Source organism: Coniosporium apollinis (genome assembly GCF_000281105.1).
Source record: "Coniosporium apollinis CBS 100218 chromosome Unknown supercont1.22, whole genome shotgun sequence".
Classification (NCBI taxonomy): Eukaryota; Fungi; Ascomycota; class Dothideomycetes; genus Coniosporium; species Coniosporium apollinis.
Window position 1 is genome coordinate 346,212 of NW_006913284.1, and position 13,145 is coordinate 359,356.

The 13,145-nt window shown below is 55.9% G+C and overlaps 4 protein-coding genes across 4 annotated transcripts; 2 read left to right on the top strand and 2 right to left on the bottom strand.

Annotated features, from left to right (window-relative positions):
* Positions 1 to 2,127: 2,127 nt before the first annotated feature.
* W97_04941 (uncharacterized protein) lies at positions 2,128 to 4,986 on the top strand (the record flags this gene model as incomplete). The annotated part of the gene is made up of 1 exon (XM_007782829.1): positions 2,128 to 4,986. The coding sequence occupies one exon, from the start codon at positions 2,128 to 2,130 to the stop codon at positions 4,984 to 4,986; it is 2,859 nt and encodes a 952-aa protein (XP_007781019.1).
* A 767-nt stretch (positions 4,987 to 5,753) lies between these two features.
* W97_04942 (RNA 3'-terminal phosphate cyclase) lies at positions 5,754 to 6,992 on the top strand (the record flags this gene model as incomplete). The annotated part of the gene is made up of 1 exon (XM_007782830.1): positions 5,754 to 6,992. The coding sequence occupies one exon, from the start codon at positions 5,754 to 5,756 to the stop codon at positions 6,990 to 6,992; it is 1,239 nt and encodes a 412-aa protein (XP_007781020.1).
* Positions 6,993 to 8,057: 1,065 nt separating this feature from the next.
* On the bottom strand, positions 8,058 to 9,758 carry W97_04943 (uncharacterized protein; the record flags this gene model as incomplete). Its single annotated transcript, XM_007782831.1, has 3 exons — positions 8,058 to 8,502; positions 8,574 to 9,270; positions 9,323 to 9,758. The coding sequence occupies 3 exons, from the start codon at positions 9,756 to 9,758 to the stop codon at positions 8,058 to 8,060; spliced, it is 1,578 nt and encodes a 525-aa protein (XP_007781021.1).
* Positions 9,759 to 10,559: 801 nt separating this feature from the next.
* On the bottom strand, positions 10,560 to 12,549 carry W97_04944 (uncharacterized protein; the record flags this gene model as incomplete). The annotated part of the gene is made up of 3 exons (XM_007782832.1): positions 10,560 to 11,535; positions 11,631 to 12,176; positions 12,251 to 12,549. 3 exons carry the CDS (start codon positions 12,547 to 12,549, stop codon positions 10,560 to 10,562), a joined length of 1,821 nt encoding a protein of 606 aa, XP_007781022.1.
* Positions 12,550 to 13,145: the final 596 nt, after the last annotated feature.

Here is a 13,145-nt window from a genome sequence, read left to right on the forward strand (position 1 = left end):
GATGCATGTCAGTGACTCCGCAGAGACTAAGATGAGTCTATCCATTGCAGGTTTCTTATTTGGCCATGTGCCGGCTAGCTGCGTTTATTTATTGTGTGTAGCTAAGCCGGCAGAGGGTTCTGGGTCTCCGAAAACTCCACTACATTGATAGTAGGATAGTAGGATAGTTGGGCACACAGATTATCGCTTGCGTGCACGAAGAACGATGGATGGCCTGAAGGATACATGACGCCTTGTCGACGGACATGTCTCCTAAACCATGCCCTAAAACACAACGCTCTGAGGAGAATCTGTCGTGGCGCAGGCTGCAGTGGTTGTTGAGTGGTGTCCGAGGAGTCGTTAATTTCTGCTGTGGCGCTAGCTTCAATCTGCCAACCCGTTGACGCCGCATGACGCTGCGCGCCAAAAAGTGCCTATGCCCATGCCATCTCCAGCCCGTTCCATTGAAGGACTCTAGCTCTTGGCTGGCGCGACCCGTCCAACTATCCAAACCTTCTGTTGACGACAACCCTCTGTAATATCTGGAACTCATTCGTCCCTCACCCGTCCCGTCAGCTGATTGTGCGCTGGTCCTCGTTTGACCACCTCATCCTCAACGGACCTCCCTCGCTCGACTGGCCTACTTCCAACTCCCAGCTTCCAGCTCCCAACCATCCTTGCCCTCCATGACATCAGCCAGCAACCGCGCTCACCATCTTTCGCATTGTTAGGGGGAGAGCAACTGTCATTTCCAAAACGGTATCCATAGCTAGAGCGCGTCAACATGTTCCATCGGCGTCGAGCATCCTCGAATCCTGTAGGTAACCCCCTGAAGCGCATTGTTACCGCGCACCGAAAGCACGCTCCGCATCTCAGCTCGACAGCTAACCACTTCACGCGCAGCCTAGGAACAATGCGCCGCCGGCCACTGCGGCTACGCTTGCCGCCAGCCAGGCTTTTCTGAAAAACGCGTCCTCTAATGCCTCGCTCTCCTCTGCCGCAGCGGCTGCCGCCCTGCGGTCGCATACAACCTCTCCTGAACCCATCGGAAATCTACAAACGAAGCGCACGGCACGGAGGGGTTCGCTGTCGTCGCAAGCGGGCAACGGCGTTGGCAGAGGCACGCTACAAAGAAACAACAGCTCGGGGTCGATGACGGAGAGAACGTTCAGGACGGATTCGCCCAAGAACACACCGCCAGTACCAGCCATACCCCAGCACGTACGCGCTTCGAGCGTAGAACCGCCGCCGCTGCGCGTGAACTCGCCTACGGCCAGAGGAGGCAGGGGAGTTAGCGTTGATAGAGGGACGCGACGAACCTCTGCGCAACCGTATGGAACACGCGCTAATGGCCTGTCCGAAGTATCCGAGCTCGAGCGCGACGGCAGTCAACCATCGGTAAACTTTTCATACCCCAGAGTTAACCAGGCGAGCCCTCCTCCCAGCCCAAGAATCAGTTCGGGGCGGACAGGTTACAGTGGCTGGTACACGGAACCGATCGCAAGCGGAGCAGCTCCGAGGGCTGACCTTACGGTGCGCGCGCCTCAATCGAACACGCTTCCTCCTAACGAGGTGTCGAGTATACAGCAGGCGATTCAAGATGCTGCCAACAAGCCTGTGGGAAAGAAGAAGCAAAAGGCTGTCCCAGGAGAGCCGGGCAGTTACCTGGCAACCGGGAGCATGGTAGCCAAACCCACTGGAACCGCCACCCAAGGCGATTCTACGGAAAGCTACGGACACGCCGCGCCCGGTGCCAACACCGGTCGCAAGCTAGAAACCGACCAAGGTGCTCGTATATCCAACCCGGCCGCCTCTACCTCTGTAGCCCCGGCGAAATCCTCCGCTCCACCTCTGCAACGTCAACGCTCCTCCAGCCTCACGGTCCCTGCTCGCTCGTTCGCTCAATCGGATGCAAGGGGAACGGGCCGGACCGAGCGAGCAATGTCATTGAGCCCATCGAGGTCGACGCATTTTGCAGCTGCTCCTGAGTTACTGAGTGGCATCAAGCATCAGCCACCGCCTCGTTCGCTGTCACCGGCCAAGTCTGCCCTGAAGCACTCACCATCTTCCTCTGCCAGGAATGGCTCTCCAATCCCAAATTCCGCAACAGGCAAACCCAGAGCTCCGCCAAGCGACGTGTCGGACACAATGTCGGATGATGGAGCGAGGCCAAAGAAGAAGAAGGGTGCAAGGGTGAGCTTCGACGAGGACACGGTTGGCTTTGACAGAGGTGACGATTCACCAACATCTTCTCGAGGGGGAGGCATGGAGTCTTCTCGGTGGAGCGGCACAACAGCTGCTGCAAACGAACAGGACTACGGCTTGAAGCCAATGCCAGCTCTACCTTCTTTTGGAAGCATCCGCAGCCAGAGGAGGCAAGAAGAACCGGAGATTATCGAGAAGGTCACCGAAACAGCACCATCATCCATGTCAACCTCCATATCCACACTGGCTGAGCCCATGGGACCTTCAAGTGACCATGCAGTGGGTGGAATCTTTGCTAGGGACTACGCCACGAAGCAAACTACAGAGTCGAAGCGCAGAAGCGCCGAGCCAGCGAATGCTGTATCGGTTAATCCAGCTCCAGCGACGACTTCCAGCTCAAGCTCTACATTCGACTCGGACCAAAGCCGTGACAACACTGGAAGTAAGCCAAGTCCGCAAGTTGAGCCTCAACGATCTTCTAGTGTTTCATCGCATACCCTGGCATTCGCTGCTAGTATTGTCGGTGAAGCTGAGTCGAACCCCTCGCATGACGATGGTATACCATCAATCTCCCTTGAACCTCCTACGCCCAAGGCCGAAGAGTACGACGAAGCGCCGGACTATGTCATGCCTGGAGGATGGGACGAGGATGCATTTCACCGAGCCAGAACCGGGCCTGTGGAGACGCAGCAATGGATTGCTGAGCCTACTGCTGAGCCTAAGTCATCAACAGAAACCGCTGCAGAACCGGTGGCGGTCGAGGCAGCGCCAGTTGCCGTCACAGATGTACCGCCAATTGCACGTCCGCAACGGGGGAGACAACTGACTGCTGTCACTGAAGAAGCATCATCCGACGACGACGATAGCATCTATAGTGACGCGGAGGAGAATCTCGACGAAGATGACAGAGGGTTCAGTTCCTTGAATGCCATTGCGAATAGCCCTATCGGTCCATCATCGCCGCGAATGGCAGTTGCTACTCCACCTGACAGCCCGGTAGTAGCCGCGCCACCTCAGCAAGGAAGGCTATCAAATTGGCTGCCAAGTCAGAGCGTCGAGTCGTCACCTTCCGATACTGCTGAAGATTGGAATCAAAGTAGGGCATACTGGAGCAGCCTGAATGAGCAAAGAAAGCAGCAGCTTGAGCATGAGGCTCTGGCGGCTAGCAGTCCGTCGGTACAGCCAGCCCTCAGCGAGCCAGCTCCCAGCGAGCCAACTCAAGCTTTACCAGCGTCGAAGCCGAAGAAGAGGATAAATGCTGTACCGCAGCAAGCCCCTCCGACACCGTTGGCTGCTTCCAAAGCAAGCGCGCCACGATCCCAACAGCCATCTCAGCCAAAAGCACCAGCTATGAGGCAGAGCCTGCGTGCGCCTTTCGAGCCCACCGCAGCAGAACAGCCGGCAACCCACATGCGGAAATCTATGAGGGGCGATGACGCTGCACGGACAATGAGAGGAGGTAATACGATGCGCACGTCCATGAGAAGCGTAGAGCCGGAGAGTGCAAGACCCGCTAGTCCGCCAGCACAAGCCCCGGCCGCAAGAGGAGCGCTACAAAAGAAGAATATCCCTTCTGCGCCTACCATGAGAAGCATTCCGCCACCACAGACTGCTACAGCGGCCAAGAACAGAGCGTCCGCCATGCCTGCACTCGGCCGGAAGATGTCTGATGACTCGGTTGCCTCGGCCAGCAGCTTCAGGAAACAACGTCGGCGTACATCTGACACTGGCGGTGCAGGCGGGTATACCATGAAGCGGAGTATGAGGGGCTCCTCTCAGCCAGCGCCGATAGAGCAGCGACCAGTATCACCAACGCCGCCCCCTACAAAATCGTCGAGATTCAGTATCCGATCTCTGTCGCCTACCGGGTCTTTTATGCGTAGACCGATGACTGGCAGTGCAATCCGAGCTTCGCTTGACACCGGCGCTCCTACACTTCGCCCGCAATCCGCAAAGCCAGAGAAGGCTTCAAAGATCTCCGGCTTCGGCAAGTCTTCGAAACCAAAGGCACCCGCGCCGAAGGCTGCTTCGCGCTACGAGTCTCGCTTCGGCGACTCCAGCGACGACGAAGACGCCCGCCCTACATTCCGCAGCCGCTTCGCTGACTCGGACGATGAGGACGACGCCCCTGTCCCGACCGGCCTGACACCAGTCCGAGGCATTCCACGACGAGCCGGGGACGAAGACCGCGATTCCACCGACCTCTCCGACGAAGAGAGCGACAGCGGGCGCCGCCCCAAGCAGCACCCTCCAGTCCCCACATCCGCCGACGTCAGCCAGGCTGCATCGGCAAGGCCCATGACCAACGGCAACCCCCAAGGCGCCGCGCTCGCTTCCGGTACCCTGCGAGACTCGAGCAAACCGACCGCCGAGCTGCCCAACGGCTTCCCCGGCACCAAGCCCAAACCCAAACGCGGCTTCTTCGGCATGGGCAAGAAGAAGCCTGCGTCCGAGCCCCTGGGCCGCCCCATCACGCCCATCGACGCTAAGCAAATGGCCGATAACGCGATGGCGCAGTCGCCGTCGGGTGCAGCGTCCCCGCGGAGTCCGCGCCTCCATCGCAGAAACACCCCGACGATGCAGCGCATGGAGAGCGATACGTGGCCGCTGCCTGCGCCGCCGGCGATTGGCGGGGAGGAGAGGCCGGCGACGGCGGATGGGGCGCCCGTGGTCGTGAAGCCGCAGAGGCCGGAGATTGGGGCCAGGAGGAGCACGTACGATGAGAAGGGGAACGTGTTGGGGCGGAGTGGGAAGAAGAAGAAGTTTCAGTTCTTGAGGAAGGCATTTCGGCTGGATGATTGAGTCTGCACGTGGAAGAGGGATGTTTTCTGGGCCGAGCTATGCTTTAATCAGATCGATGTAGTGCGATCCTTGAATTTTGTTGCAGATAGGGATGGCGTTGATGGAGTGGAGAGGATGCAGTCCTCTTCTCGTTACCGCCAAGATACGGCCCTTACATTTATCTAATTCTAGTGTTCCTTTGTAGACTAGATCCTCTTCGAGCATGTAGTGTTTAATGCCGTTTGCTACGAGTCCCCAGACCCGACTGTTTGCGGATCTCTACAGTTCCTGAGCGCACAGCGTCTCCTGCTACTTTAGATGCCCTTCAACCTGAGACGAATCAGGTACTGTCAGTTCAACCAACTCCAAAACCTGCATCTAATTCTGAAATGTGAGATCTGGATAGAATCGCACGGCTAGGTGGTGCACGAGTCGCTCTACCACCAGGCCAAGCTTTCTGTCACCGCATCGTCAGCCACAAATCCTGTACCACAGCCCTTTATGATGCGGGCAAGACTGCGCCCTCCATCTCTCGAAGCATTTTAAGGTTATTAGAACGTCACAGGTGCAAGTACTCGAACGTTCCACAGCTTTATATATTGCTCATAGCGAGATGGTGTTCGTTTTCGCTACTTCTGTCATCCGCTTCTTCTTGATCTCTACGCTCTGAGTCATGCCATCTCAGATGTAGATCACTCCTATACATTTACAACACTCGTGCTCATTGTCGTGCTTTTGTCCCAGAGTCACCTTCAGTTCAAACGAGATACCGTTTCTTCTCCAGTAAGATGGCATCAACAGTACACCTCGACGGCCGAACCCTTGAAGGTGGCGGCCAAATCGTGCGCATAGCTTTGGCCATATCGGCTCTGACTGGTATACCAATTCGGATCACCAACATTAGAGGCAACCGGACCGACGGCGGGGGCCTCAAGAACCAGCACCTCGCGGCAGTAGACTTCTTGGCCGCCGCGTGCGATGCCACTGTTACTGGCGCGGAGCTCAAAAGCAACACGCTTGAATTCAAGCCCAGCTTCTCTTCCAGCAACCTGGCAGCAAGCCAGCAGCAGCCACACCCAGACCTAAAAATCAAGCAAAAGACGGTTGGTAGCATTGCCCTGGTGCTGCAGGCGATTCTTCCATTCCTGCTTTTCTCCTGCGGAAGCGCGCCTGGACCCGCAGGCTCACAGCCAGATCATCCTGGTCTTTCCGTTACTGTCACCATCACGGGTGGCTTAAACGGATCTACCTGCCCATCGCAAGACTACATCCACGAAGTGCTCTTACCGACTCTATCCCGCATCGGCCTCCCATCTATAGCCACTCTCTCCGCCCGCCGACACGCACACGACAGCAACGAAGGCGGCGCAGTCCAATACCACATAACCCCACTCGGCCCCGGCACTTCCCTCTCAGGCTTCCGACTCACAGACCGCGGCAAGATAACGCACATCAGAGCGCTGATACGCGGCCGCAGCACCCTCACAGCTCGCGCGCGGGACGAGCTGAGAGCCCAATTAAAGAAGTTCGCGGACGCCTCACCTTCCCACTTCGCGGACCGCGCTCTCGCTTTCGAAATCCAGAACACCAACTCCAAACACCTCTACGTTCTCCTAGTAGCTCTCAGCACCAACGGTCACCGCCTCGGCGCCGACAGGCAGAGAAACTGCGTACGGCAGACCGAAGGCCTTACGCATCGCAGAGTGGCACTGCTGGTTGAGGAAGTCGCGACCCAGCTGTTCGGGGAGATCGAGCGTGGGGGCTGCGTTGACACGCATATGCAGGACCAGCTCGTTATTTTCCAGGCGCTAGCGAAAGGCAGGAGCGTGGTTGACGGCGGGCGGAAGGAGCCGAGTCTTCATACGAGGACTGCTAGGTGGGTCGTACGGGAGATGTTGGGGGTGAAGTTTGACGAGGGAGATGGGAGTTGTGAGGGTATTGGGCTTGTTGCTGGGGAGAGATTCGCGGATAGGGCGATAGATGGGGTGGATACTGAACTCCAGAAAACCTCAATAAAAGGCGGTTAAGGGCTCGTGCATTACAGCATCCGAACCACTGCTGGAGATGGGAATCGTGGCAGGCGACCTTGACGGCGCGCAAGCCACAGTGTAACGAGACATCGGCGACACATCAGACCCGTGCGGCCCTAAGAGGCTTCGGGATAAGCTGATAGCATGTTCAGCAGACCTAGAGCTTGGCTTGGAGGAGGTGTGGCCGACCAAAACCTCAGGCGGAACAAGCGAGGAACTGTCTATATCTTCATCATCTAGTAGACGCCAATGAAAGAACTAGAACGAGGGAATACCGACCTGCTCTACAAGCAATACCCAAAATGCAAAGTCCCCAAATCCGTCCCATCCCTAAACCCCTCGGCAGTTGCCATCTCATCCGCGCCATTCTTCGTCCTCTCGGTAACACCCATCTTCCTATCCCGTCTGCGATTCTCTCAACACATGTGCTGCCTCAGGGACAGCGCAATAGTAAAGATGCCGCAGTAGCAGACGATCAGCCCCGTCAACGCGGAGAGATACCGCGGCGCCTCACGCGCGAAGAAGACGTTGGCGCCAGCAATGTTGCCCGCGGCGTCGAAGGTGAATTAGAGGCCGTTAGCGATGGAGCGTTTGGTGTGGCTGGTGATGTTGGACGTCAGGAGGTTCAATGAGAGGGGGAGGGAGAGGACGTGGAAGACCCTTTCGCGCCGGCCATATTGGGAGTGACGCAGTTTGAGGAAGAGATGGTAAAGATGATAAACTCTGAAAAGGAGACGGAATCGAGAGTTCTCAAGCTCGTACATGAGCTGTACTTACGTACTCTTCTAGTCCTACACGACGGCTGCGCGCCTGGCGAGATACAGCATCACCTGACGACAAGAGGGTTGCATTGGTGGGTCGACCAGTGCTCTTGATAGGTCCTCGACTGATAGGACATCGCACCGCAGATGAAAGATCACCGCCATGCGTCCGGCGTTGGAAATACTCTCGCTGCCGGAAGTTCATTAGATCTGATATAATGCCAAGCTTGGCCCAAATCATCATCATACTCCTCCAAACTGACTGCTACATACAGGAACCATCTAAACATGGAGAACAGCCTCATAGCGCGTACCTGAACGTAGGAGATCTATCGCCCATCGCACTCATCTCGTCTAGAGTGAATCCATTGTGTATCCCCTCAGCCATCTGTCTGTCTCTCTTCTTGTTGATCCTCTTGTAGTTCAGCACCAGTACCCCAACAGCTATGATACCTGCACAAATGAAACCCAGCTCCAGTGCATGGCCGAGGATGTAGCGGGGTCCGTCCCTTGCCCGGTAGAAGTTCGATGCCATTGCACCTGCCAAATTACCAACACCGATCTGGATGGCCATGCCGACAGCGCGCTTTGAGCTTCCTGCAAGGTTACTCGAAAGCCACGTGATGACTCCTGGGAAACTTGGATAGATGGCGCATGCAGAGATAAACACGCCCGCGTAGACGACACCAGGTTTGCCGGAAGAAAGACACATGATGAATCTGAGCATGTCAGTAACGGAGCAAGAACTGCCTTTTCGAGAGTGCTGCGAGGGGAGACATACCCGATGCCCGAGATGCAGAGGAAGGTGAAGATGAACGGGCTCCGGACGCCCTTACGGTCACTCAGCCATGCGATGCCAACAGCCAAACAGGCCGCAGTGATGTAAATTGGCACGGTGAGCAGCTGCGCCGTCGAGCTTGTGTACCCCAGCTCCCGGATGATGGTGGGCAGGAACAAGCTGATGCCGTACAGCGGACACACAATGCCCCAGTAGACGAAGATGTTGACCCAAATTTGCCAGTCCAGGAACGCACTTCTCACGTATTTCCATTTGAATTCGTCGGTCTGAGCAACGTGAGGTGCCGAATCTTGAGAAGTATCTCCATTCTTTGCAGCGGCGATCTGCGCTTGGTACTTGAGGCGGTAGACCACGAAAGCCTTTTCCTCTGCGCTGAGGAAGCCAGCAGTCTCCGGGAAGTCGTAGAGGGTGAAGAAGGCGATGATGGCAACGATAACTGTAAGCAGTCCTTCGAGGATGAAGATCCATCGCCACCCTTCCTGACCGCCAACGCCGTCCATCTTCGCAATGGCGAAGGCCAGAAGTCCCGAGAAGGCACCCGCAATGCTGGCAGCACTGAAGAAGAGGGCTTGTCGGAATTGCGCTTCGTGGCGGCAGTACCACATGGTAATGTAGTATGCCACACCAGGGAAGAGGCCGGCTTCGGTAACGCCCAGGAAGAAGCGTGTGATTAGTAGGCCCTTGTAGTCTTTTACAAGGCCCATCAGCGTCATCACTGGAGGTCTTGTCAGTGTTAGAGCCTAGGGACTGCTTAGATAGGATAATACCTGTGCCCCATGCAACCATAATCGTGGGCAGCCAAATGCTAGGCCGCAGCTTCTTGAGCAACAAGTTGCTCGGAACCTCAAAAGCCGCATAGCTGAAGAAGAAGATGGTGAGCGTCCAGTTGTACTGCGGACCCGTCATATGAAGATCATCCACAAGGCCTTCAATGCGTGCATTTCCTATGTTTCCTCGGTCCAGAAAGGAGAGCAGGTACAGGAGCGCCAGCATGGGGATCAGATGAAGGTCCATCCGGCGGAGAATGGCCTTCTCGTCTAGATGCTTAAACGAATCCAGTGTAAGGCCAGGCGCGGTTGCAATGGCATCGATGGCCTGGACCTGCTCGGACCTGCTCAACCTGCGCCCTGGAGAATGCTCCAGGCGCTCTTGGAGACCTCTGCCATCAAACTCGGAGGCATTGGAGAATTTCTTCTCGTTCATGTTCACGGATGATCCACGGCGCATTGTGATACCCTTCTCTTCTTTCCGAGGCAGAGACCTTGCGTTGCGTGGCTATTCTAGACAAAGGCTGCTCCGAGAACCTTTCGAAAAATGGAGAAAATATTCACGAGTGACGCGCAAACCCGTATCAGGACTCAAAACTGCAGAAACACCGAAGAGACAGAATCACAGAAAACGGGCGGTGTCAGACTATGTAGGCACGATAGGCTTTGACACGAGGGACCCCACATTCCCCTCGTGCTCGCTAGGCTTGCCCCGAAACACTCGAAAACACTCCACATTTCCCCAGGAGCTCCTCCACAACAGGGTCTTTGACTGGGCCCCCTTGGTCGTCAGAGGCGTTGAGAGGTGTTGTTCCCTGCTCTCGGCGCATGTCATTGGCGATCAACGCTTCGACCGTTGCGCTTGCTGCTCTTGACCTCGGTAAAGCGAATGCACATCCGGGTCGGGCAGAGGCGGCTTTCGCGCGAGAAACGCGAGACGGTAAAGCTTGATTCGACGTGGAACGATTTGGTAAGAATTGGTGAAGTGGCGAAGCAGCCGTAAGCAGGGTTACATCGGGAGCTGCAGGAGGAAAGTGGAAGATAGTCCTCGCGCAGGGGCGACTTATCACCAGCGCTCCGACGCTCTCCGCACTCCTCACTCCGACATCCTCCAGAACTGTTTGTTAAGTGCGGTAGACGAGGGAACCAACACACAACGGGGTTTATAGGTACATAGCTAGTCACGTGATATCAGTTTCTTACCAACAATCCGCACACACTACCTCCTTCCCCCGCCTCAACCACCTCTAACCTCATACTCCTCCCCAATGCTCCACCCCGCCAACTTCTCAATCAAGCCCTCATCCCACACCGGCTGCAAATCCCTACCCTCCTCATCCAAACACCCCAAATAATTCGTGATATCCCTCCCATCCTCCTCCCTAACCTCAAACCCATTCCCCAGAAACGCAAACCTATTCTCGTCCCAATAGTCCATTTCAAAATCCTCATACCTAGGCGCCTTCATAATCTCAAAGAAGTGCAATCTCGACCCCGGCCAAACCGCCGCCTGCCCATCCTGCTTCCCCTGCTTGAACCAGCTCCGACACGGACTCGTCCACGCCGTGCGCCTCAGAAACAAATCCGCGTGCTGCCGAAACTGCCGCGCGAGCTCCAGCCGCGGTGCCATGGATTTGATGTTCTCGACCTGCGCCTTCGTGATGCAGGCGAACATGTACTGCGTCCAGCGCTCAATCAGCGGCAGGAAGCTGCCATGCCCCAAGGGGCCATACGGGCCGCAGAAGGAGAAGTGGTTCGGGAAGTCTGGGATCATGATCGACAGGTAGGACGTCACGTTATTCTCGCCGGCCCAGATCTCGCGGAGATCGCGGCCCGAGCGCCCGATGAAGGGGAAGCGCGGGAGCCAGGAGGTGTCGAAGCCGGTTGCGCAGATGATGACGTCGACGGCGTGTTCATGGCCTTCATGGTCGGTGAAGCCGGTGGGGGTAATGCGGCCGATGGGGTCGGTAAAGACGGTTGTGTTGGGGGCGGTTAGGGCTTCGAGGTAGCCCGGAGCGGGCGTAGGACGTCGGCAGCCAGGGTTGAAGTTTTTGGGGATGATTTTGTCGACCAGGCGAGGGTCGTGCTTCAGTTTGCGAGACATTTGGTCGATAGAGAAGGCGCGGGCTGTGCGGGACTCGGGGCTGCCTTTGATGATGAATTTGAAGCGTTGGTTTAGCTCGTTCTCCACCTGCTTGCGATACTCCAAATAACTGCGGGAATTTTTGGAGAGATAGTCAAGTTGGTCCTTGCTGTCTGTGAGCGAACGCGATTAGCAAATAGAGAGAGAGGAGGCAGCGTGGAGAACTTGCATGCGAAATTTGCGCCATCTCGACCGGCCCAGCCTTGCGCGAAGCCTGCCGTTATCCAGATTGGACTTCGGATCCAGTGATAGAGCTTGTCCACCTTCTTCTGAATGGCTGACACAATCTGCACACCGCTGCTGCCAGCTCCAATGACGGCAACTTGTTTGCCATCAAGATTATACCCCTCCTCGTACCTGGCTGAATGCATCAGCTTCCCTTGGAAATCCATCAACCCGGGGATGTTCGGCCATTTCCAGTTGTTTAGCACGCCTCCGGCGTTGATGAAAAACTCCGCCGCATCCTCGATTACTTCGTCGCTCGCCAGATTCCGAATCTTGAACCTCCATAGACCGGCAGAGTCGTCCCACTGGACGTGCTCGATCTGATGACGAAGCTTGATGTACTTGGCGATAAAATCGTTCTCAACCTCGATATCTTTAAGGTATTGCCATATCTCGGGCGAATAGGAGTAATAATGCGACCACAACTTGATCTTCCAGGAGAATTGGTAGTTCACAGAAGGTATGTCGCAGGCACAGCCAGGGTATCTATCAGCATCTCAGCGTCGGACATATGCTTCATCGCCTAGTCATCTGTCTACTTGGTAGGCAAAAGCACCTACCTGTTCTCGAGCCACGTCCCACCGATGTCGTTGTTCTTCTCGTAGCAAACTATCTCGACACTCTGCAGCTGCTCTTCGGCGTGTTTGAAAAAGTTCAAGGAGGAGGCACCGGCGCCCATTAGGATGACCTTGACTTTGCGCTTGGTGCCCATTGGCTGTTCACGTATACGATATCCATGCTCATCAGTCTCTGGCGTTGGCTCTTCGTACCCGTTGACGGGTTCGTTAGCGTCGAGCCTATTGCCGTTGGTGGCGTAAAGATTCTTGGAGTCGGACTGTGAATCCGAGTTTACGACCATATTGAATTGCTGGCTTATGTTTCCTGTTGTGGGCTACGACTCATGAAACTTGAGGGTTCGGCAAACGGATCAAAGGCAAGGGTATACAGTTAAAATGATAGGATTGCTGGTGACAAGACTACAGGAAGGGCATAAAGCGGATGACACTGGACGAGTAGACAGGAAAAGGCAAAAACGGCTTCGGTATATAGAAAAATCGGCAAGACAATCCGTATATATTCTTACTCTAGAAGTTGAGGCTGCCCCAGCACTGCAGACAGGATAGAGTACTACTAGAGCAAGAGGATAATGCGGGGTATGGCTAAAGCGGATCAAATCATGAGGGGCAAGCTCCACGGCTCTGCCGAAAGGCAAGAGGTCTACCTAGGCTCGGAGACGGACTGAGAAACGCTGATGTAAAGTCCTGCATCCTTTCCCATGGTCTACGGAATGTGAAGGGCGGACGCGATGAGGATTTTGAGGGCGCCGTAGGGCTGAACGACCTTGACCTCCCCGGATCAGACCCGCGTTGCTCACCTCACGTCTGCACGCGATGCACGTGTCTTGTCACGTTGTGGCACAGAACGCACGGGTACTTGATGATGGTGCTCCGGAGA